The following is a 25,953-nucleotide window of genomic DNA, read 5'->3' on the forward strand; positions in this document are numbered from 1 at the left end:
AACAACCTCTGAGATAATAAAGCTTGATGATTTGTTGAACACTTTCACACACAAGACTCAACAATCAAATATTCAGTGGTATATCTTTTAATTAATTAATTTATTTTGGCAAAAGACTTTCTATATGTGTTCAAATGTTGGATTTCACCCCTGATATTTATCTGATTAATAATGAAGAATAATTGTAGACAAAAGCCTATAGTCATTCAGGATGTTGTCAGGGGTTTCTGCTATATGACTTTTCTGATACACATTGAGTTCTGATGTCTCACAGAACTCATATCCATTGATATTATTAACTGAAGGATGGTGAATATATTTCAGTATCAAGTACACTCAAACCTGAGGAAGCTCAGTAGCGAACAAGTTATTTACTTGGGCAGAATGTCCAAATGTGCACATGGAGGAGAAAAATCTGTTTATCACATTCTTGGATCCTTGCTCCTTCCATCTTCAGTGCATGAGTCACGAAATTGCTGTGGGAGTAACCTCCAGTCCATTCTGATGAAGGACAGGAGAAAGCATTGAGATATTGAGGGATGTCTTCAGTAAAACCTGTTTGTCACTGAGCCCCACATCCCAGTAGCCAACGTTAGTGATATGACCCAACTTGGATGGGTTGAAAAATTTGGAGTCGGTGTGGCAGATGTGTAGGAGATGAGGAAATTGTTTGGTGAACAATTACTAATTATTATATGACATATGGGGATTGCCCCTGTGTTAAGTCAAATTGAGGGGTGGCATACAGAAAGATTTCCCACATCTATTAGCTTTGTAAAGTTTTTTCTTCTGCGTTTTGATATATTAGGACGTCTCTGTGTTTGTGTTAGGTGCTGTCAAGTCAGTTCTCACTCATAGCGACCTTATGTATAAGAAAACAAAATTTTGCCTGGTCCTGTGCCATTCTCATAATAGTTGCTATGTTTGAGCCCATTGTTGTGGCCTCTGTGCCAATCCATCTCATTGAGGGTGTCTCTCTTTTTTGCTGATCCTCTACTAACGAAGCATGATGCCCTCCAGTGATTTGTTCCTCCTGATGACGTGTCCAAATAAGTGAGACAAAGTCTCAGCATCCTTACTTCTAAGGAGCATTCTAGCTATATTTCCTCTAAGACAGATTTCCGTTGTTCTTCTGGCAGTCCATGGTATGTTCATATTCTTCGCCAGCACCACAATTTGAATCCATCAAGTCTTCTTTGGTCTTCCTTTGTCATTGTCCAGCTTTCCCATGCATATGAGATGACTGAAAAGACCATGGCTTGGGAAAGATTCACCTTAGTCATCAAAGTGACATTTTTGCTTTTCAAAGATTTTAAAGAAGTCTTTTACTGCAGATTTGCTCAAAGCAATACATTGTTTGATTTCTTGACTGCTGCTTTCATGGGAAGGAGCCCTGGTGGTGCAGTGGTTAAGTGCTTGGCTGCTAACTGAAAGGCTGGCAGTTCAAACCCACCAGCCACTCCAAGGGAGAAAGACATGGCAATCTGCTTCTGTAAATATTACAGCCTAGGAAACCCTATGGGGCAGTTCTACTTTGTCCTCTAGGGTCGCTATGAGTCAGAATTGACTCAACAGCAACGGCTTTTTGGATTTTGGTTGCTTTCATAGGTAATGATTTTTAATCCAAGTAGAATGAAACCTTTGACAACTTCAATTTTTTCACTGTTTATCATGATGTTGCTTATGGGCCCAGTTACTAGGATTTTAATTTTCTTCATGTTCAGGTGTAATTCATACTGAAGGCTGTCGTCTTACCTTCATCAGTAAGTACTTTAAGTGGTCTTCATTTTTGGCCACTATGTATTTCTTGTTGTACTGAGAAAGTTGGCTTTTGGCTAAAGAATAACCAGTAAACAGTTGCCATCATGTCGATTTTGACTTATGGTGACCCCATGTGTGTCAGACTACAACTGTGCTCCATAGGGTTTTCAGTGGCTGATTTTTCAGAAGTAGATCACCAGGGCTTTCTTCTGAGTTGCCTCTGTGTGGACTTGAAACTACAACCTTTCTGTTAGCAGCTGAGTACATTAACTGTATGAACCACCCAGGGACTCCACTGGCTAAGGGTTACCAGATGTTCATTACATTTTTGGTGTGCTGTGTGATTTCTCTGATGATGAATGAGTTTTGATGGCTGTCAAGCAGTTTTCACATCACTTCTCAGAGTTTTTCTGCAGTGTGAGTATTCTAAGTATTGCGTTCACACAGACTATTTCCCATATTCGTTATAGGCATTCTTTCTTGGGTGAACTGACTTATATCCAATAAGGACTGTACTCCGGCTGATAGACTATGCATATAAAATATATTTCAAGAATTTCTCTCCTTTGTAAGTTCTCTGATGTTTAGTGAAAGTTGACATCCTGCAGAGGAAGTGCATTCATTATATTAGGATTTCTCTCTTGTGTGTATTCTCTGGTGTATTGTGAGGCTTGATTTCTAGCTCAAAGTTTTCCAATGTTCTTTATATTCATATTTTTAACTCCCTGTGTGGGCTTTCTGATGTTCTCTAAGACTTGATTTCTGGCTGAAAGTTTTCCCACATTCACCACATTTGTAGGGTCTCTCCCCTGTGTGAGTTCTCTGATGTACTCTGAGGTTTGATTTCTGGCTGAAAGCTTCCCCACATTGGTTACAATTATAGGGTTTCTCTCCCGTGTGAGTTCTCTGATGTTTTCTTAGGACCGACTTCTCACTGAAAGCTTTTCCACATTCATTACATTTATAGGGTTTCTCCCCTGTGTGAATTCTCTGATGTCCTCTGAGATTTGATTTCTGCCTGAAAGATTTTCCACAGTCATCACATTTATAGGGTTTCTCCCCAGTGTGAGTCCTCTGATGTACTCTGAGGTTTGATTTCTGGCTGAAAGATTCTCCACACTGATTACATGTATAGGGTTTCTCCCCTGTGTGAATTCTGTCATGTCCTCTGAGTTGTGATTTCTGACCAAAAGCTTTCCCACACTGATCACATTTATACGGTTTCTCCCCTGTGTGAGTTCTATGATGCTTTCTTAGGCCTGACTTCAGTTTGAAAGCTTTCCCACATTTATCACATTTATACGGTCTTTCTCCTGTGTGAATTCTCTGATGATTCCTTAGGCCTGACATATGGCTGAAAGATTTCTCACATTCATTACATTCAAAGGGTTTCTCCCCTGTGTGAAGTCTCTGATGTACTATAAGGATTGACTTATAGTTGAAAGCTTTCCCACATTCATTACATTCAAATGGCTTTTCCCCTGTGTGAGTTCTCTGATGTATTCTTAGGCCTGACTTTGTACTGAAAGCTTTCTCACATCCATCACACTTATAGGGTTTCTCTCCTGTGTGAGTTCTTTGATGTTTTCTTAGGCGTGACTTCTCACTGAAAGCTTTCCCACATTCATGACATTCATAGGGTTTCTCACCTGTGTGAGTTTTCTTATGTACAGTAAGGTATGACTTCCTAGAGCAGAATTTCCCACATTCATTACACTGGTAGGGTCTTACCCTTATGGGAGTTCTCTGATGTACTCCAAAAGCTGATTGGTTGCTGAATGTCTCTGTATATGTGTTATAATCAGAGGATTTCTCTGCTGTGTGAGTTCTCTGATGCACCGGAAGGATTGAATTATGGCTGAAACCTTTTCTATATTCAAAGAGTTTCACTCCTATATGAATTTTCTGGCATTCTCTGAATTTTTTTCGATATTCAAGGGGTTTCACCCTTGTTTGAGTTTTCTGGTGGTCTCTAAAGTATGGCTTTTGGCTGAAAGTTTTCCCTGCAGTGTCAGTTCTCTGAAGTTGAGTGGTCCTACTGAAATTTTCATATTCATTAAAGTCATATTGATTCTTCTCTGTATGAATGCTCTGAGAAACATTAAGAGTTGATTTATCACACAGGTTTCTTCTAAAGTTATTGTACTTATAAAATTTCATTTTTTTGTGGGCACTCTTAGATGTAATAAGGGCAGCTTTCTCAAGGAAAGCTTTCCCATGTTCATTATATTCAAAAGCTTGTCCCAATGTCTGAATTGTATGAGGCTGAATAAGTTCTTCCATATGACTAAAGCTTTTTACATTTTTATAATTACAAAATTTCTCTCCAGTATTAGTTCTGTCATCCTTAATAGTGAGAAGCCACTTCTCATATACATTAAATTCATCAGCCTTTTCAATTGAATTTTTACAGCGTGAGGACAATGACCTGAGACCCTCGTAAGGAGGCCCTGTAGTGTCACATTCACAGGGTATTTTTCTTGAAGCAAAAGTATTTATACCCGGATTACATTGCTTTCCTGAAATGTTTTCTTGCTCTGTAGGTAGTGTTCTGTTGGTGAATAAAACTTGCCACAGATGTTTGCCTTGGTTTTCTGGTGTCTTCTCTAAGAGTTCATCATGTTGACAGTTTTCTAAAAATGAGAAAATGAAAAATACTTTATGATGCTTAACACTTCTTATGGGATGAGCTTATATAGCCCCTATTATGTATTTGACTCCTTGGTTTCAACAATAAAGTAATTCCAAGTGTAGATTCTCTGTATTTCTTTTCTTTGTAAAAAACAAGCAAAACAAAGAAAGAAAGAACCTTTCTGTGGTGGAGAAAGGGAGAGGAAGCCTAAAATGAATATACATATGTAATTTGTAAATGTCTATATAATTGGGTAGAGAAGAGTATGTAAAGAAAATGAACAATGAATTAAGAATGTAGGATATTTGAGAGAGTTGGATTCTGGGAATAAGAAAACCAGTGAATGGGATGGATTCAACAAGGAATATAAACATTAAGTAGAATGACAAGGAAAATCAGTGGAGAAGGGCTTACAGGGAGATATCAGGGACAGGGTTTTGATTAGGGTGGAACATCAGTGTCTAGATTCTTACCCAGTCGCATATAGATAACAATGGTAGAATACCTGTAAGTCTATGTGCATCCAGTTAGAGTTCCTTTTTACATTCTACGCATCAAGACCAAAATAAATTTATAATTGCACCGATTTCCTCACATTAAAAGAAATAGTTCAATAGGCCACGCTTTAATTCTCCCTGTAGTATCATTCACAGGAATACAGCTGTACAAGTGGAAGTGTAAAACTGATGGAAGTAAAGTCATTTTTTTCCACTTGGATTCACTGCTTTATCCTGAGTCTGGTTGCTTGGTTTATTATATCAGGGTTGTTTAATAGTGAACCTCTCTGGACCATCAAATTTTAACTTTCCTCCTACAATCTGCTCACTAATTTCCCCAAAACCAGTATTGCCCCTTGTGTGAGACAGAGAACTTGGTTTGCCCTTTGTCTCTGGTTTCTGAAAATAGTCCTTGGAATAGCCCAAGCAATTAAGGTGCTTTTTGTTTCCCAAAATAGCCAGGCAACACTTAAACATGTGTAAATAAGCTGGCTATACAGGCCCCACTTTGGCAGGACACAGGCCCCATCTTGGCAACAGGCCTAAGGAAGGTAGGGCATGATGCAGTCAGTCATACATATTCACTGATTGGATTGATTATAACTTTGCATTAAGGCCCCAGTCATGCATATTCATAGAGGTTCCAATGACTAAGGGACCCTAGGACCTTGTAGCTTTCTCTTTCTGGCTTCCAGAGTTGGTGAGAACACCCATACGTGGAGGAGAGTGTGGCATGTTCCTGGGGACAGTGTCTCCCAAGACGTTGCCTGATGCATTTCTTCACTTGTATCCTTTCTGGTTATAATAAATGGGTAACTGTAAATATAGGTAATAGTCTCCAAGAGTTTTATGAGTTGTTACAGAGAATTAATGAACCTACAGGTAGCAATGACCCAGCAGGGGCTCGCAGGACAGAATCTTAACTTATGAAGACACCAGCTCTGGGTGGCTGGTGGTCAGGGAAAGTCTGCAGGGGTAGTTGATGAAGGACTCAGTCCTTCTAGCTTGTGACCTATCCCCAGGGGACTAGAGAGAGGGATAGGGGCTGGCTGGTCAGAAGTGCAGGGAATCGTACTCCTGAGCCTGTGGATGGTACCTGATGGCCTGGCCTCAGGTAGCCAGGGATGAGATCTGACCTAACTCTGGGTGGTTAAGGTCAGAGACAGGAAGTGCCACAGAAGTGGCTAGCAACCAGGAAGTGATAAAGGTGGGGTTTTCCCACCGTGCTCCTTTAATAGTGCAGTTAGCAACATCATTACACCCCTGTCCAATCCTTAATTCTGATTCCCATCTACTTTTCAACATTTTTAGTTTTTACTGACTATGAGAACCTAAGGATCATATGTTTCAGCCTGGTCTCAGAAACTTTACAAGCATCTTTCGTATTTATTGATCATAAATTTCTTGTATTTGTCTGTTATTGCTCTGCTGCTACCTATATCCATCCCATACAATAATGTGAGGCCTATGCTAAAAACATTTGAAGGCCTTGAGTCCACTACCCTAAGTATGAACAGATAAAAGACTTAAGTTGTGATCACCAACTGCGTCCTCATGACATGTTCTAGCTACCATTCCACTAATCCACAGTATTTTCTGCTCTAGTCTTGACAGGCTATCGGTCCTTGACGAATAATTGTCCATCTCCAACTATAATCTTGTACTCACACTCTTCCCCTAAGTTATCCTGAATTCCATCCTTAACACTACTTAGACTCTAGATGCCCTTCAGAGCAACAGTATTTTCCAAAAGCTTAAAACTAAGAAATGAACAAATAAACAACCTCACAAAGGCTTCCTATGTCTTTCCACTAATTTAAGCACCATTAATTTTTAAATCTGAGAGAAGTTACTGCCTGTATCACTTATTGTTACAGCAGTGGATACATGAGACACATTTTTTTAAAGCAAATTACCATCACTGAAATTAGGATGATTTTAAATTGTTGGCATGTCCATAGTCAAAGGAGCAGCATTTTCTCTTTCTTGGTTATACTTAAGATAATGGTTCACCTCTTAATCAATAGCATATTAAATGATATAAAATATTTTTGATGCAGCTTTGCTCTCCTTTGCAAAATACAACTCTCATTCTGATTTACTTTCCACCCCTTTGTGGCATAAATTAAATCAGTGGCCCTTAAAAAGCAGCAAGCAACATAACTACCCAGAGAGCTCTTTCACACACAGGGGTCAGACCTAATGTCAATCTATATCTGATGATTGAAAAGTTCCAGAAATTTGACTTGTGCAGTTCCCTTTAAGAGACAGTGTTTTCTGAGTGAATCAATATGAAATACACCTCCCACTTGGCTTTCAAGTCAATCTGATAGCCAACAGCAGCCAGGAGCTGCTTGGTCATTGTCAAGCAAGACGTGCTCCTCTGTTCATTAGCAAACAAACCTTAGGTGATGGCGATGGGTGCGGCTTGCCGCCTCCTGTCCATTGCCCTCAAAGAGCTGAGTGTGGCTCAAGCCAGTCAAACCCAGTTTACTAGCCTACATGACAAGGAAAAACATGCAATTTGTCTCACTGCACGTGTGCACCATGATAATCTATCTAGTCCATAATGTTTGTATGTACTTCCGTGTAAGAGACGGTATAAAAGGTTCTGCCTCCCTTTTTTCGGGGAGCTTGATTTGAGGTATACACCTCCTTGCTCCTTGCCTGCATGCTTGCAATAAACGCTCTTCCTCCCTCCTCACCTCAGTGTGTCTTTGTTGACAAGAAGCTGCACCGAGCAAGACCTGCTTTGGGTAACAAATCCACAACATAATTATAAAATATTTATTATATATTACAAACCAGAGATCATTGTTTTTGGTGAATCTAGGTAAGAAAAGGCACTCATTCAATAAATGTATGCTATTGGGCATACAGTGTATTAAGTCTCATTTTCTTCTGACATATCCATCACATGTTGAGATTTTATAAAAGAGAGAAATATATAGGTTAAAGTATTCCAAGATCATTTTATAGAGATGGGAATCTGAGCCAAACTTAAAATGAGTAATTACAAAAACAACAACAGTAGTAAGCTGCTCCCATGTTTCAAACATACTAAGAACATGAATTATTTGAATTATTTCAGAATTTATATAGGGAAAGCATACATTGATGAAGAGAAAATGTCATGTATCAATGACATTTGAAAAGACTGGCTCAGATGGCATTTGTCATAACCATAGACAAAAGAAAGAAAGAAATCTGAAAACGTAAGATGGGGCCATAATGTGGTAGTCACTGAAATATAAGAAATTTAAATTTCATATATTAAGTAATAAGAGGCAACCACAGATTTATTTTGTCAACCTACAGCAAGATGAATTGGATACTTAATGTAAAATTGCTAATTAGGAATTAGAAAAACATGGCAAGAAGACAGCAGGGTTCTAGTTTTGGGTGATGTTAGTAGACAGCTGAGAATACAAGAAGTGAGAATATAAAAAGATCCTGTAACAAAAGGAAGTAACATTAGAAAACACGGAAAGACCAGTAAGAGAGGTTAACAGTGACTTCAATAGGTGTCCATTATGGGAGGAGAAAGATAGTAGAGCAAGATAACTAAAGTGGAAGTGGGAAAAGACCAAAGGATTTTGATTTATGAGAGAAAATTTAGTTTTTATTTTTGCCACATTAAAAACAAAAGGACTCCAGTAGAGATCCTGAAGGCATAGGAAATGTGGAATTAGAGTAGAAGTGGGACAAAGTATGTAGAAGTAACAGTTTGGTCATTATCAAGATACAGCAAAAAAGCTTATATTGTGGGGATGGATGAGGTATTGAGGGAGTTACTATGTAGGAAAAAGAGTAGAACAGATAAAATAGTATTCAGAGATAAACACATTAGAGGAAAAAGAGCCTGGGAACCTAAATATATTCACTTAACGTCATCATAGACCTATTGTATGGCTATTGTGTTTTAAGCACTGGGGATGCAATTTTAAACAAGGCAGACTAGATGTAAGAGCTGATGAGTGCTTTCACAAAAACATAAAACAGAGGAAAGGGAAAAATGGACTGCTTTGAGATGAGAAATGCCAATTTCAATGGGTTAGTCATGGAAGGCCATACCAATCAGGTGATGCTAATAACAAGATCTGAATTCTTTATCAAAGAAGCAAATCATTTGTAGGGTATAGCTGTAGTACACATCACCTCCTGCTCACTGGTTTGTCTCTCTTTTTTCAAACGTGAAAACTAACATAAACGTGCATAAAACTCTTCTATTTCAACAAATGGCAGAGGGTGAACACCTATTGTAACCACAATTCAGGTCAAGAAAGACAAAATGACTGGCTATGAGAAATCCCGTGTATTCTTGAAAAAAACTTCTTTCATGCTTAGAGGTCTCTCATAAAATTTATAGCAATCACTTCCTCACTTTTCTTTATAGTGTTACCACCTGTGTACACAACCCTAAAAATATAGAATTTACTTGTAGCAGTTACTTTAGATGTTATCATACAGCTTACTGTATTCATTGTTGTCTTGCTTCTGTGCTCAACACTGTGAGATTCATCTATGTATCTGCTTGTAGCCATATACTGGTATATTCTCTTGTCTGCCTAATAATACTCTTTTAAATAAATACATCACAATTTATTTCTTCATTTGTCTGTTGATGGGCATTTGCCTTGCTTTCCTTATGGAGAGTACACAGCTTGAAGCCAAATCGGCTGAAATGGGGTATGAATATTATCTTTACTAGATAATGCCCACTGATTTCAAAAGTGATTGCACAAGTTTCAAATCCACAGCAGTGGATGAGGGTCTCTGATGCTCTACATCCACACCAACTCCTGATATTGTCAAGACTCTCAATTTCTGCCAGTCTTATAAATGTGTGGTGCCATCACATTGTAGTTTCATTCTGCATTTCTTTCATTACTGATGAGGTTAAATACCCTTTCATCTGTTTATTAGACACTTGATTTCCACTGGGGAAGTTCCTTATTAAGCCTTCTGCCCATTTTTTTCTGCTGGATTGCCTGCCTTTTTCCTCAAAGATTTGCAGATGGTCTTCATAGAATCTGAATACTAGTCCTGCTTTATTCTGCTTCTCTGTGGCTTTTTTTTTCAATTGCTTTAAGATGTTAAGAAATTCTGAATTTTAAAATAGTCAAGTTAATCAATCTTTTCTCATACAGTTAATGATTTTTGGTCTTAAAATTTTCCCTACCCAGAGTAATAAAAATTTTGTCCTACATTTCATTCTTAACTATTTAGTTTTGCCTCATACAAGCAAGCCTTTAATCCACCTAAAATTGATTTTTGGGTGATCATGTAAAGCAGGGGCACAATGTCATTTTCCAGGCTTTTTCAGTATTGTGCAGTGTCACTGTTGTCATAAATCAAGTGTCATCAAAGCATTTTTTCCTTTTTTCGGTGCTCCCTAGTTCCATTGGTCTATTTAATTATCTCTATACCAGTACCATTTTGTACTGGTTATAACAGTTTTAAAATATGCCTTAATTCCTGGTACAGAAAGTCCTCCCACCTTGTTTTTGCTCTTTTTCAAACACGTTTTAGTTGTTATTGGACCTTTCTATTTCCATACAAGTTTTAGAATCAGCTTTTTAAGTTTCACCAAACTGAATGGGATTTTGTGGGTATTACATTGAACATATAAACACATTGGAAAGAATTGAGAGTTTCAACTGGAGTATTCTGATCTATGAACATGATACATTCCCTCTATTTTAGTTGTATTTAATGACCCTCAAACTTTTCGAGAAAAATTTTGTTTAGACATATTACATGTCTTTCATTATATTTATTTCAAAATACTTGCACCACTGTATTGCTAGGTATATCTGCATAGTTAGTTCTTATATAGTGCCTTTTTCCCTTTTTCTAGCTGAGGTTAGCTATTTTATTTAATTATTTTTATTCCAAGAACTACCTTTGGCCTTATAATTTATACCATTATAGTTTTATGTTTATTACTCCTCTTGCTTTGCTTAGTTTTTCTTTTCAAACTTCCTTGCATTTTAAAACAAATACATGGGACTAAAATTTTCCTCTATGCACTGTTTTATCTATAGCCCAAAGGTTCTAATATACATTTTTGTTTTTATAATTTTCTGGATATTACACAATTTTGATTTACTCTTTAATCAAACAGGGTTTTAAATATATATAAATACATATATATATTTGTTATTGATTTTAAGATAGAAGGATTTTAATTTTTCTGATATTGTGTCTAATAATATGCTTAGCTCCCATCTTTTAAAGATAAGGAAATCAACATGCTTACATTCCGTCTCTTTTGTTAGATTTTCCCTTTTCACATTTTATTAGATCTATTATTTTTAAAATTCCAAGACAAAGGGCTCTAAAAAAAAAAGTGCTGAAAATATTTCAAACTGCCTACCTCTAGCTGATCACTTTGGATTTAATTTCCCCTAGGTATCTTCTGCCAGTGTGTAATAACTTACCTGGGGTGCTCCTGTTTAGAAATTCTTCCTTTAATAACCATGGATCTTCTCCTTGTTCCAATCTGAAGATCAGTTCTGGTTTTGTAAAGCATGACCCTGTAAATGGGAAATAATTTAGGACTTGAGTGAGCTGCCCAGGCTTCATTGTTTCTGAAAGTGAGGGAATATACAGCTTTAGAAGCAGTATGTTGAAAATGCCCATTTGACCCTTTTTGGAGAGAAAATATTTTCTTCTTTTCAAAAAGGACCTCTCTCCTTAAAACCAAGAATCACAAGCCTAAATAACATTAAATTCTAATAAAGGTCAACATGTTCAGTTTCAAAGGGATTTAATGGGGATGTCCATTTCTGGATAGGATGGAATAAAAGGAACTGACTTACTCCTCCATATTAGACATCTAAAAAACCATACACAATATATGAAACAGCCATTCTTAGACTTTAGAGAACAGGGAGTAGAGAACAAAGATAGTTAAGAACATGTAAACAAATAAGGTGAAGCCTATGATTAACATAGCTTACTGTTAATCAAAAGATCAACATTAGTCAGAGCCGACTCAATGGCAACTAACGACAACAACATGGTATGTTTTCTGAATAAACAAGCATTAAATTAGAAATTAATAATAGTAAGACATTTTTTAAAAGGCCAAATATTTTAAAATTTAAAAGCATGTCTCTACTCTTCCTGGTAAGTACAGCTAAAAACTCTAGACATTATAGCAAACGTAAGAAACAAACAATAAGAAGACACTGAGAGGAGGAGAGAAGGCAGGTTGGCTAGGGACCTCAGGACTCAAGGAATGACACAGTGGTAAATTCCATGGGTCTTCTCTGGCTTCATATAGGATATATCCCAGACTAGAGGATGAAGAAGCTGACAACCTGAAACACCAACATGCACAGACAAAAAAGGCCCCAAGAAAAGCTTGCTCTTTCCAGCCAAAAGACCAGGAAAAACACAGCCTAGCAAGAAAGAAACCTTTCAGAAAATAACTGCTCTACTCCAGCCAAACAAGATTTAAATAAGATCTGGAGCCTTATAGTGCTCAAAATTCTTGGATTCAGTCAAAAATCACTTGTCACATACCAAGAACCATGAATGAGAACAGACAATAAACAGAGCCAATACTGAGATGTTAAAATTATTTGATAGGGATTTTTTTCCCCCTCTGGTGAAAATATACATACCAATACATATGCCAACAAAACTTCCACATTTAAAATGCAACGACATTGATTACATTTCTCATGCTGTACCATCATTATTAGTATCCTTTTCCAAAACATTCCATTACCATTAACATAAACTCAAAACCCTCCAGACAAAAACTCCCCCTTTCTCTCTCCCTCTCACCCTTAATATCCATTAATAATTTTTGGTTTCCATATATTTGCTTATTTCATGTAAGTGGTATCATACAGTATTAGTCCTTTTGCAACTGACTTATTTCGCTCAGCACATTTTCAAGGTTCATCCATGTAGTGGCATGCATCAAAACTTCATTTATCTTTATGGCTGCATAATATTCCATTGTATGTACGTACCACATTTTCTTATCCATTCATCTGCTGATAGACATTTCAGTTGTTTCCACCTTTTGGCTTTTGTGAAAAGTGCTGCAGTGATCATTGGCGTACAGTTTCTGTTTGTGTTCCTGCCTTCACTTCTGGGTATATACCCAGGACTGGGATTACTGGGTCACATATTCAACTTTTTAAGGAACCACCAAACTGTCTTCCACAGCGGCTATACCATATTACATACTCACCAACAATGGATGAGGGTTCCAGTTTCTCCACAACCTTGCCAACACGTGTTGTTTTCTGCTTTATTTTTATGATCATTGCCACTCTAATGAGGTGTGAGGTGATAATTCATTTTCATTATGGTTTTGATTTGCATCTCTCTAATGGCTAGTGATACTGAGCATCTTTTCATGTGCTTATTGGCCATTTGAATTGGAATATTGTCTCTGGTGAACTGTCTGTTCAAGTCCTTTGCCCATTTTCTGATTGGGTTTTTGGTCTTTCTGCTGTTAAGCGGTAGAAGTTTTGTACATTTTTTGGATATTAGGCTCATATCTGATATATGGTTCATCCATGTTGTGTCATGCATCAGAACTTTCAATCTGTAGGTGGCTTTTAATGTATGAATGTATTTAATTTTTATAAAGTCCTATCTATTTTGTCTTTTGCTGCTGTACCTTGTGTTAGGTTTCACAGCCTAACCCCTACCTTTTTCTCTAAGAATTTTATGGTTTTAGTTTTCACACTTAGGTCCTTTATCCATTTTGAATTTTGTGTGCGTGTGCATGTGTGTGTGTGTGTGGTGTGTGTGTGGTGTGAGGCATGGATCCTGATTCATTCTTTTGGAAATGAAGTGGAAAATACAGTTTTCCCGGCATCATTTTTAACAATACTCTTCCTTTCCCATTGAAGGACTTAGCACCCTTGTCAAAAATCAGTTGACCACAGATATACAGATTTATTTCTGGACTTTCAATTAAATTCCATTGGTCTATATGTCTATTATTATACCAGTACCAAGCTGTTTTAACTGCTGTAGCTTTGTAGTATGTTTTGAAACCAGGATTGAAAGAGATTTTAAAGCAGCCATCATATAAATGTTTAAACAAGCAACACTGAACATGACTGGAGCAAATGAGAAGAAAAATAAACAGAAAGTCCCAGTCAAAAAGGAAAATAACAATAAAAAAAGCAAAGAAATATAAGATATAAAGTAATAAAGTGGAAATTTCAGAATCGAAACATAACCAAAGTAAAAACTCAATGGATGAGATCAATAGTAGAATGGAGAGGACAGAGGAAAGAATCACTGAACTTTAAGATAAAACAAAAACAAATTCCCAATCTGAACAGACAGAAAATAGACTAAAGCCAGGACTTGTGATACTATAATAAATGATTTATCCTTTGCATCACAGGAGGCCCAGAGGAGAGGAGAAAGAACTCAAAGAAATAATGGCTGAATAAATTAGTGACTGACAGGGGTTATGGATGGTGGTGGTTATTGGCATGGGGGAGCTGTAACTATAAAGGGGTAGGACAAAGGAGACCTTTGTGGTGATGGAATTGTTCTCTATCTTCATTGCAGTGGTGGTTACACAAATCTGTACATGTCACAAAATGACACTGAGCTATACATATATGTTGTGCCAATGTCAGATTACTGATATTGATACTGTACTAAAGTTATGTAGGATGTAACCATTGGGGAAAATGGTGAAGGATACACAGTATCTTTCTGTACTATATTTTGCAACTTCTTGTGAATATATAATTATTTCAAAATTAAAAGTTAAATAAAATGGAAAAAAATGCATACAAAAATCAAACATCTACATAAGCAATTGTTCAAAGAAAATCAAAGGGAAATAATATCTTGAAATAAATTGAAAATGAAAGGATAGCATATCAAAATCTGTGCGATGCACCTAAAGAAATTTTAGATAAAAACATGTCAATTTAAATGCTTATATTAGAAAAGAAGAAAGGTCTCAAATCATAACCTAGGCATCCACCATAAAAAGGCAGAAAAAGGGTGAAATGAATCAAAATTAAGTAGAAAAGGGAAGTAATAAAAAAAATCACTAAAGCCAAAAGCTTTTTGAGAAAATCAACACATAAATATTAAGTCAAATTGGTAAGAAAAATAAGACACCAATTACTAATATCAAGAATTAAAGAGGGAATGTCATCATAAATTCTATAGATATTAAAGATAATAAGGGAAGATTCTTCAACAAATGCTGCTGGCAAAGTTGGATTGCCACATGCAGAAAAATGAAGTAAGATCCATACCACACATTATACACAAAAACTATTTCAAAATGGATCAAGCACCTAAATGTGAAATCTAAAACCATAAATTTCACAGAAGAACATACAGGAGCAAAGCTTTGGGACCTAGTTTTTTAAAATGATTATCAAACACAACAATACACGAGCAACAGAAAAAATAGATAACTGGGACCTCATAAAAGTTAAATACTTATGTTCATCAAAAGACTTTATCAAAAGAGTAAAGAGACAACCTACAGACTGGGAAAAAACCTTTGGGAGTGATATAACTGAAAACAGTCTAACATCTAAAATATATAGAAAACTTCTACAGTTTACCAACAAAAAGAAGAATAACCCAAGCAAAGGACATGAACAGAAACTTCACCAAAGAGGGTATTCAGATGGCCAAAAGACGTGATGTTCAACGTTATTAGCTGTCAAAGAAATGCAAATTAAAACCACAATGAGATACCATTTCACTCCCACTAGGACAGCTAAGATTTTTTAAAAAAGGAAAATAAGTTTTGGAGGGGATGTGGAGAAATTAGAACTCTCATCCACTGCTGGTGGGAATGCAAAATGGTACCCACTGGGGAAAACAGTCTGGCCGTTCCTCAAAATACCATAGAGATCTAATAGAAGTGACACAAACAGACATATGCCACCTATGCTCACTGCAGCACTATTCACAATAGCAAAAAGATGGAAACAACATTGAATTGTGTCCCCCAAAAATATCTGTCAACTTGGCTGGGTCATGATTCCCAGTATTGTATGATTGTGTACCATTCTGTAATCTGATGTGATTTCCTTGTGTGTTGTAAATGCAATTACTACGATCTAATAAGATGGATTAGTGGCTGTTATACTGATGAGGTTTACAAGATTGGATAGTGTCTTAAGCCAATCTCTTTTGAGATACAAAAGAGAGAAGCGAGCAGAGACACATGGGAGCCTCATACCACCAAGAAAGCAGTGTTGGGAGCAGAGTGCATCCTTTGGACCTGAGGTTCCTGCGCAGAGATGCTCCCAGACCAAGGGAGGACTGACGCACCACAAGGACCTTCCTCTGGAGCCGACAGAGACAGAAAGCCTTCCCCTGGAGCTGATGCCCTGAATTTGGACTTGTAGCCTACTGAACTGTGAGATAATAAGTTCTCTTTGTTAAAGCCATGCACTTGTGGTATTTCTGTTATAGCAGCACTAGATGACTAAGACAACAACCTAAGGCACCCATCAATGGATGAATGGATAAGTGAAATGTAGTACATACATACAATGGAATACTACTCAGTTATAAAGAAAAATGAGTTCCCAAAGTATTTTGGAACATGGATGAACCTGGAGGACATTATTTGAGCAAAATAAGTCAGTCACAAAAAAAACCCCAATATTATATGTTCTCACTTTTATGAAATGACATCAACAAATAAATCTACAGAAACTAATGTTCATTATTGGTTACTAGGAATGGGAGTGGAAAGGGGGATTCACTCTCCAGATGGTAGACACTTATTTTTGGTGATGGGAAAGGTAACACCAAATGAAGGTGATGTGTACACAGCTTGATGAAGATAAACGTCACTAAAAAGTACACAAGAAAAAAAGATCTGTTGGTAATTGCTATGGCATATAAGATTTTGAAACAACAGAAACAAGGAAAAATATATGTGCCGGTATATATGTATGTATGTAGGCATATATGTGTATAGGTATGTATATATAGGTGAATGCATATGTATATGTATATGCAGCTATGTGACTGTATGCACATCTAGTCATACATATAATAAAGCATATAGGGGGCACAGTTACGGATACTTCTTAGATATAACCAAACACCTCGTAGGATTGGTTTTCTGGGTTTCAGGGATTAGGGCCATAGTCTTGTGAAACATTTCGGTCAATTGGCATAATATAGTTCATAAAGTTATGTTCTTCATCCTAGTTTGGTGAGTAGTGTTTTGGGTCTTAAAAGCTTGCGAGTGGTCATCTGCAACACAGCTACTGGTCTCTACTCGTCCGGAGCAAAAGACAAAGAAGGAAACCAAAGACTCAAAGAATAAACTAGCCTACAGGACAAATAGTCTATAAGAACCATGGCCTCATCTACACTGAAATGAGAACTAGATGGTGCCCAGCTACCACTACCAACCATTTTAATCAGGGCCACAACAGATGACCACTATAGAATGAGAGAAGATGTAGGATAGAACCTCAAATTCCTAAAAAAAAAAACCAGAATTACTGGATGAGTTGAGTCTGTAGGTCTCCCCTAGACTACTGCCCTGAGATACTTTTCAAACTCTGAACTGAAACTTCTTCAAACTCTGAACTGAAACTAATCCCTGAGGTCACCTTGTAGCGAAATAACAGGTTCACTCACAAAATAATGAATATCACTCGTAAGTACAGTGCTCCTTTAAAAAAAATCACTTATTTGATACAAATGGTCAACAATTACTTTAAAATAAAGATGAGAATGTAAAGGGGCAGGGAAACTAGATTACGGTATTCTTACGCAAACACACACACTTTCTCCGTATGTTTTCGAAGTGCACCTTCCCCCACAAGATATTTTCGTAAGTGCTACTATGCCAATTTTTTTACATGTTGCTGTAAAAAAATGAGCAGAGTCACTTACGAAAACACCTCACAGGGGGAGGGCACAGTTGGCAAACGAATTTAGAAGATGTGTATTATTTGCATAAAAATACGGTAATGAAAACAGAGCAACCAGAACAGAAATAATGAGAATGTTCACGTTATGCCTTGTGAAGAATTAAACTAATGTCACTGAACAACTTTTGTAGAAATTGTTGAATGGGACCCTAAACCGCTGTGTAAACCTTTGCCAAAAAGACAATAAAATATTAGTTAAAAAAAAGATAATAAGGGAATATTATGAGCAACTTTGTACCAGTAAACTAGATAACTTAGGTAAAACTGATAAATTCCTTAAGCGACACAAACTACCAAAGCTCATTCAAAAAGAAGTAGATAACCCAAATAGCAATATATCTATTAAAGAAAATGAATTTGTAAAAGAAAACCTTCCTACAAAAAACAAATCAGGTCCAGGATGCTTCAGCAGTGTGTTCAACCAAACATTAAAGGAAGAAATAATACTAGTTTTATACAAACTATTCTAGAAAATACTAGGAGATAACACTTTCAAGCAAGCACTGCCATATCAGATCCAGATATCCAGATCCAGAACATTTTAAGAAAGCAAATATATAAAAATCATTTATAAACATAAGCATAAAAATCTTAAATTGTTAGCAAACTGATTCCAGCAAAGAAAATTATATATATATATATACACACACACACACATTTGTTGTAGGATCTGGTAGCGCAGTGGTTAAAGCACTCAGCTGCTAACTGAAACGTTGATGGTTCAAACCCACCAGTCGCTCTGTGGGAAAAAGATGTGGCAGTCTGCTTCTGTAAAGATTACAGCCTTGGAAACCCTATGAGGCAGTTTTATTTTGTCCTATAGGGTTGCTATGAGTCGGAATTGACTCGATGGCAGTGGGTTTTGGGGATATATTTGTTAAAAACAACTAGACTTTGACAATTAAAGAGATCAACTGTATATTAAAAGAGAGAGAGAGACATCTGTAAACAGGAAGTCAGTTCTAGAGAAATCACTGTGGTGCCACAAAGTGGTTTTTTGCTTATATTCCATTTATAATCTCGTGATAAAAGACTGTACAGCTGGTACTCTGAAGGTTTTGTGGTGGTGCAGAAGAACAAGTCACAAGGAATACACAAAATCTTAGAGATACAGGTCTTGGGAAAAAGAAACTTTTAGCCTAAACATCTACTATCTATTATTTCAAAGTGAGCAAGATACTTGGGAAAACAAGAAGGGCAATTCTGGTTGGTTTGCAGGGGTATATTTAATGCTAAGACGCCCAGAAGTCTTGGAGCACTGGGGAGTTACGTGATTTAATATACATATACATATTAATTTATATAAATATAAATGTATATATAATATATATGTATATAAATAGAGGAAAGGGGAAGGGAGTGCAAACAAGAGAGACAGAGCACTTGAGTAGGGCAAAGGGTCTACTCATGGTCTACTCTCCATGAGTCAGGGGCCTATTCGACAGCAGCTAACAACAACAACATCTATATATCATGAACAGTCTACCAAATGCCTGACCAGTACTCAAAACTGTTAAAGTCATCAAAAACAAGGAAAGTCCCTGAGAAACTGTCACAGCTAAGAGGAATCTAAAGAGACATGGTGACTAAATGCAATGTGCTATCTTGGATAGAGTCCTAGAACAAAAAAAAGGACATTAGGTAAAAACTAAGGAACTCTGAATAAAGTATAGATGATATTTAATAAGAGTGTATCAATCATGGATTAACAGTTATAACAAATCTGCCATAGTAATGTAAGATGTTAATAGTAGGGGAAAGTGGATATGGAGTATATGGGAATTCTCTGTGCTATCTTTTCACCTTTTCTGTAAATCTAAAGCTATTATAAAACAAAAAAAAGTTTACTTAAAAATAAATTATGACCAGATGGTGCCCGGCTACTACTACTGAACATTTTGATCCAAGTTTCTATAGAAGAATCCTGATCAAAAGGGTAAAAATGTGGAACAGAATTCCAAATTCTCATGGAATCCAGACTTTCTGGAGCCATTGAGGCTGGATGAACCCCCAAGACTGTTGCCCTGAGATATCTTTAAACCTTAAACCAAAAATATCCCCTGAAGTCTTCTTTAAACCAAGCAATGCTGTGTGCTGTCAAGTTGATTCCGACTGATAATGACCCTACAGGACAGGGCAGAACTGCCCCCATAGGGATTCCAGTCTTTCCAGAAGCCGCCAGGTCTTTTCTCCTGCAGAGCAGCTGGTGGGTTCAAACTGCCAACCTTTTGGTTAGTAGCCAAGCACTTAACCGTTGCACCACCAGGGCTCCTTAAACCAAACAGTAAGTTAACTTATTTCGTAAAGAATGCCTTGAACATTGTGTTCTTTTGAAGAACTTATGTATACTGGATCAAACTGACAACAGCAACTCAAAAGGTCAGATAGGAAGCTTGGGGGCAGTGAAGAAAATTTGGAAAAGTAAGGCAAGAATGGTTGCACAACTTGAATGTAGTCAGTGTCACTGAATTGTACACATAAAAATTGTTGAACTGGTGTATGTTTTGCTGTACATACTTTCAACAACAATAAAAATAAATAAAATAAATCATGAACAAGTGGTGCTCATCCCAGGAAAGCAAAGTTGGTTGAACACTAAAAATTCAGTGTTATCTACAATATTAATCAAGGTAAAACCAAAAACCTGTGATCAGCTCCACAGATACATAAAAGCATTTGACAAAAGTCAACACCCACTGATGATTTGAAAAAGATAAAAACAAGCAAAAAGCCCCCAAACCTTCAGTAAACTAAAATTAAATAAATAAATGAACCTAGAAAACTTTGTCAACCTGATAAAGGGCAGCTATGATAAACCTATAGCTAACATCAAAGCTCCTAGTGAAAGAATGAATGCTTTCTTCTTAAGGAAAAAAGGCAAAGACATCATCTCTCACAACCTGTATTCAATATCTTCGCAATTCCAGTCATTTCATTCAAGAAAAAGAAATAAACAACATACAGATTGAAAAGGAAGAAGTAAATTTTTCTTTATTTACACATTACAAATATGTAAAAAAAATCCTAAGAAATCTCCAAAATATCTACTAGAACTAATAAATGAGGTTAACAAAGTTGCAGAATAATATATATATAGGTAATGCTAAACCAGGGCAATTTTCTTCAAAGGCAATATTTGGCAATGTCTAGAGTCATTTTTGGTAGTCACAACTGAAGAGATGCTATTGGCATCTAGTGAGCAGATGAACAGGGCAGCTCCTACAACAAAGAACTGTCCAACCTGAAGTGTCACTAGAGTTCAGCCTGAGAAAACTGACATAAATCAATACTATTTCTACACACTTCCAACAAACAACTGGAAATTGAAATTTTAAAAATACCATTTACTTCAGCATCAAAATCACAAAATACATCTAACAAAATATGTATATGATATGTACAATGAAGAAGCCCTGGTGGCACAGTGGTTAAGAGCTCAGCTGCTAACCAAAAAGGTTAGCAGTTCAAATCCACCAGCTGTTCCTTGGAAACCCTATGGGGCAGTTCTACGCTATCCTACAGGGTCACTATGAATCGGAATTGACTCGACGGCAACCAGTTTGGTTTTGGTTTTTCATGTACAGTGAAAACTATAAAGCAGTGAAAAGAAAAAATAAAGGCCTAAACAAAAGGAGAAATATATCATTTTCACAGATCAGAAAGCTCAGTTTTGTTAAGATGCAAATTCTCCTCAAACTGAGCAATTCAAATGAGAACCTCAGCAAGGTTTTAACAGACACCAACAAGTAATTTTAAATTTTACATGGAAAGACAATGAACCATCAGTCAAAATAAGTTTGAAATAAAATCATAGTTGGAGGAACAACCTGTTCTGTTTTAAAAACTTACTACAAAGCTGTGTATTAATTATTAATTAATCAGAAAGCTGTGTTAGAAAGACAGACGAACACCCACACATATATGGCTTGTTTCCTGCATATAGATTTAGTAGCCCTGGTGGCACAGGTTCTGGGGCCCTGGTGGCACAGTGGCTAAGCGTTTGGCTGCTAACCAAAGGGTTGGCAGTTTGAATCCACCAGCCACTCCTTGGAAAACCTGTTGGGCAGTTCTACTCTGTCCTGTAGGGTGGCTATGAGTCCATAGTGACTCAACAGCAAAGGGTTTGTTTTTTTTTTTTTTTTGGCACAGATTAAGCACTCAGCTGCTAAGTGAAAGGCTGGTGGTTCGAACCCACCGGCCACTCTGTGGGAGAAAGATGTGGCAGTCTGCTTGCATAATGATGACAGCCTTGGAAACCCTATGGGGCAGTTCTACGCTGCCCTTTTGGGTCACTAGGAGTCGGAATCAACTCTATAGCAACGAGTTTTGTTGGTAGATTGACTCTTATATCATTATGTAACATCTGTTACTGGTTATTTTCTTTGCTCCTAACTCTACCTTTTCTGAGATTAATATAGTCACTTCTGCTTTCTTACGATCAATATCTTTTTCCATCCTTTTACTTTCAAACTACTTATATCAATATTTTTGAGGTGAGTTTTTTGTAGACAGAATATACTTGGGTCATATTTTTTAAATCAACTGTCTTTTAATTGATGTATTTAGAACATTTACATTTAATGTAATTATTGCTATGTTAGGGCTTATGTCTTCCATTTTACATGCTTTGTTTGTTCCCTCTGCTTTAATTTTACTTTTACTTGCCTTCCTGTCGGTCTCTTGTACATTTTTTAGAATGCAGCTTTTACTTATCTATAGTATTTTTGAGTCTATCATTTTGTATTGATTTTCTTAGTGGTTGTTCTAAGTATTACATTATACATATATAACCTATCACAGTCCACTAATGTTGCCGTTTTTACCAGTTCAAATGAAATGTAAAGGCCACACTCCTTTCAAGTCTCTTTACCATTTCCTATTTAGCCATTCTTTCACGGTAGATCTATCTAAAACCCAAAGCCTGTTGCCAGTGACTCAGTTCTGACTCATAGCAACTCTACAGGACACAGTAGAACTGCTCCATAGAGTTTCCAAGGCTGTAATCTTTATAGAAGCACACTGTCATATCTTTCTCTCGCAGAGCAGATGGTGAGTTCCAAGTTCAGTTAGCAGCTGAGTGCTTAACCACTACTTACTGGCATTCAATTCTTTTAATTTTCTTTTATCTGAGAGTGTTTTCATTTCCCTTTCATTTCCAAGAGATATTTTCACTGGAGAATTCTGGGTTGACATTCTTTATTTCAAAACTTGAAAAATGCTGTGCCCTCCATGGTTTTGGATGAGAAATCCAGTGTCATTCAAACTGTTTTTCCCCTATAGGTATCATTTCCCTTTCACTGCTTTTTAAGGTTTTTTTTTTTTTTCTCCTGTCTTTGGTCTTCAGAATTTTGATTATTATGTCTCCTGGCACGGCTTCTTTGGGTTACAAGAGCCCAGACGGCACAATGGTTAAGTGCTCAGCTGCTAATGGAAAGGTTGGCAGTTTGAACCCACCAATCAGTGCTGTAGAAGAAAGACTTGGCAATCTACTCTCGTAAAGATTACAGCCTTTACTATCCTATGGGGTAGTTCTACTCTGTCATATGATGTCACTATAAGCCAAAAATCAACTCAATGGCACACAACAACATGTAGGATATTACTTTATTTTTACACAAATAACATTCACCTTCTATGTTTGTTTACCAACCATTCTCTCTCCCCGCGAGGTATTTTTGTAAGCACTGCTGTGCCAATTATTATTTTATATGTTGCTGTAAAAAATTTAGAATAGCATGCATACAAAAATACCTCGCAGGGAGAAGGAGTGTTTGGCAAACAAACAGAAGGTGCACATTATTTGTGTAAAAATATGGTATATTTAGTCGTCATATCTCTTTAGGCTCCTCTACACTGTGAGAGACTTGTTTTTTATGACTTTGACAGAGAACATTGTAGAATGTCCTCCATTTTGGGTTTTTCTGATGGTTTTCTCATAGTTAGATGGAGGTTATGTATTTTTAGGAGCAAGATCACAGAGGGAAAGTGTTGCCTATCATAATCATCACATTTCATCAAAGGTACATGCCATCAACATGATTTATCACTAATGATGTTAACTTGATCACCTAGCTGAGGCAGTGTTTTTCAGGTTTCTTCACTGTAAAATTATTCTTTCCCTTTGTGCATATTGTACTCTTTAGAAGGAAGTCACTAGGCACAGCCCACTAAAGCCATGGGGAATTATGCTCCAATTCCTTGAGAGGGGAGTATTTATGTAAACTATTTGGAATTGTTCTGTATGGGAGATTTTTCTATTCTTTCCCACTTATTTAGTCAATCATTTATTTATATCAATATAGACTCATGAATATTTATATTTAATGTTATAAGCCAATACTACATTATTTATTTTGTTGCTCAAATTGTTGCAGCTTTTGCTATGGGGAGTTTTTTCAGTTGGCTCCTTTATCTCTCATACCCTTGTTTTTTTTTTTTTTTTTTCTAAGCACTCCTTACTTTCTGGCTCTACAAGATGCTCCATACTCATCTTCTCAGACCCAGAATCAGTCATTTCTCCAAGGGACCCTGGTTCCTCTCAGTGGAGGATGATATCAGAAACTAGATCTGGGTGTTGAGTGTGTTCATTGTACTGGGATGTAGTTTCTTCTGGACGCTCTCAGTAGACACAGCTAAAAAATGTCTATACACTACCTTGTGTATACACACATACCTATAATTATTTCTCTATCTATTCATCTGGATACCAGTTAAATAAGAGTTCATGCTGATGTCTCCAACTCTAATCCTGTACCTATATGATTCATTCTAGCCTTGCCCCCTTGGTTTTCTGAATTCTCCCACTCCAGCAGTGAGAAAACTGTCTCCCATCTTCCTCAATCCATTTACTTATTTGTTCAATCACTGTATACATGTATAGTGGTTTCAAAATTAACCCATACCTCTAAGGAAAACAACTTTACCAAGTAGAATACAGTGCTTATGTGCAGTTCATTTTGTCTTTAGTCTTACAGTCTCTACTCATTTACAGAATTTCTCAGGTCAGCACCTTTCCCCCACAACCCCTACACTGAGGTTATTTATGTCAAAGATTTGTAATACACTTAGATACCTTTATCACAGCCTGAACTCCATCCTGGGGACACCAAATCTTCTAACTGATTTTTTAAAAATTTGCATACATTAAGGTTCATTCTTTGTGCCAAAAGGTTTTATGAGTTTTTACAAATGCCACACGTCATGTATGCAAAACACAGTATCATACAAAATAGGTTCACTGCTCCAAAAAATCCACCGTGCTTCACTTGTTCAACCATGCTCCTTCCCCTAACCTTGGGCAAACACTGATCTCCATAATTTTGCCATTTCTAGAATGTCATATAAATATGATACAGTATGTAGGTTTTTAGCCCGGTTTATTTCACTTAGCAATATACATTTATGACTCATTCATGTAACTGTGTGGACTGATAGTTCATTTCTTTTTATCAGTAGTGTTCCATTTTATGGCTGTAACAGTTCGTTTATCCATTCACTTACTGAAGGACATGTTCATGTTGAGCATCTTTTCATATACTTATATGCCATGTATATATTTCTTCTTTGGTGAGGTATTTGAACAGAACTTTTGCACTTTTTTTTGTGTAGGTGGTGAAATATATATACAAAAATTTGCCATTTTAATTACTTTCAAGTATATAACTCAGTGACACACTCACCATGATGTGCTGCCATCACCACTCTCCAATTCCAAAAGTTTATCACCCCAAATACAAATTCAATACCCCTTCAGTGATAAGTCCTATAGGACAGAGTAGAACTGCCCCATAGGGTTTCCAAGGAGCAGCTGGTGGATTCGAACTGCCAACCTTTTGGTTGGTAGCCATAGCTCTTAACCACTGCACCGCCAAGGCTCCAGCTCCTGCTAGCCACTAATAAAATTTTGTCTTTACACATTTGCCTGTTCTAGGTATTTCACATACAGTATTTGTCCTTTTGTATCTAACTTATTTCACTCAGCATAATGGTTTCAAAATTTATCCATGTCATAGCATGTGTTAAAACTTAATTTCTTAGCTAGAAATAGAAATACTGTACAATCCAGCAATCCTACTCCTAGGAATATATCCTAGAGAAATAAGTGCCGTCACACAAATAGACATATGCACAC

The 25,953-nt window shown here is 36.8% G+C and overlaps 1 protein-coding gene across 1 annotated transcript in view; it reads right to left on the reverse strand.

The window, feature by feature from the left end:
- Window positions 1–1,492: 1,492 nt before the first annotated feature.
- Window positions 1,493–25,953, reverse strand: part of ZNF782 (zinc finger protein 782) — a 44,990-nt gene continuing 20,529 nt past the window's right edge. The window contains 3 exon segments of the mRNA XM_023735842.1: window positions 1,493–2,480; window positions 2,482–4,394; window positions 11,334–11,429. Of these exon segments, the coding sequence (XP_023591610.1) occupies window positions 2,445–2,480; window positions 2,482–4,394; window positions 11,334–11,429 (2,045 nt within the window). The 3' untranslated portion in view covers window positions 1,493–2,444.

The sequence above is a fragment of the Trichechus manatus genome, unplaced genomic scaffold (genome assembly GCF_000243295.1).
Source record: "Trichechus manatus latirostris isolate Lorelei unplaced genomic scaffold, TriManLat1.0 scaffold00082, whole genome shotgun sequence".
In the NCBI taxonomy this organism is placed as follows: domain Eukaryota; kingdom Metazoa; phylum Chordata; class Mammalia; order Sirenia; family Trichechidae; genus Trichechus; species Trichechus manatus.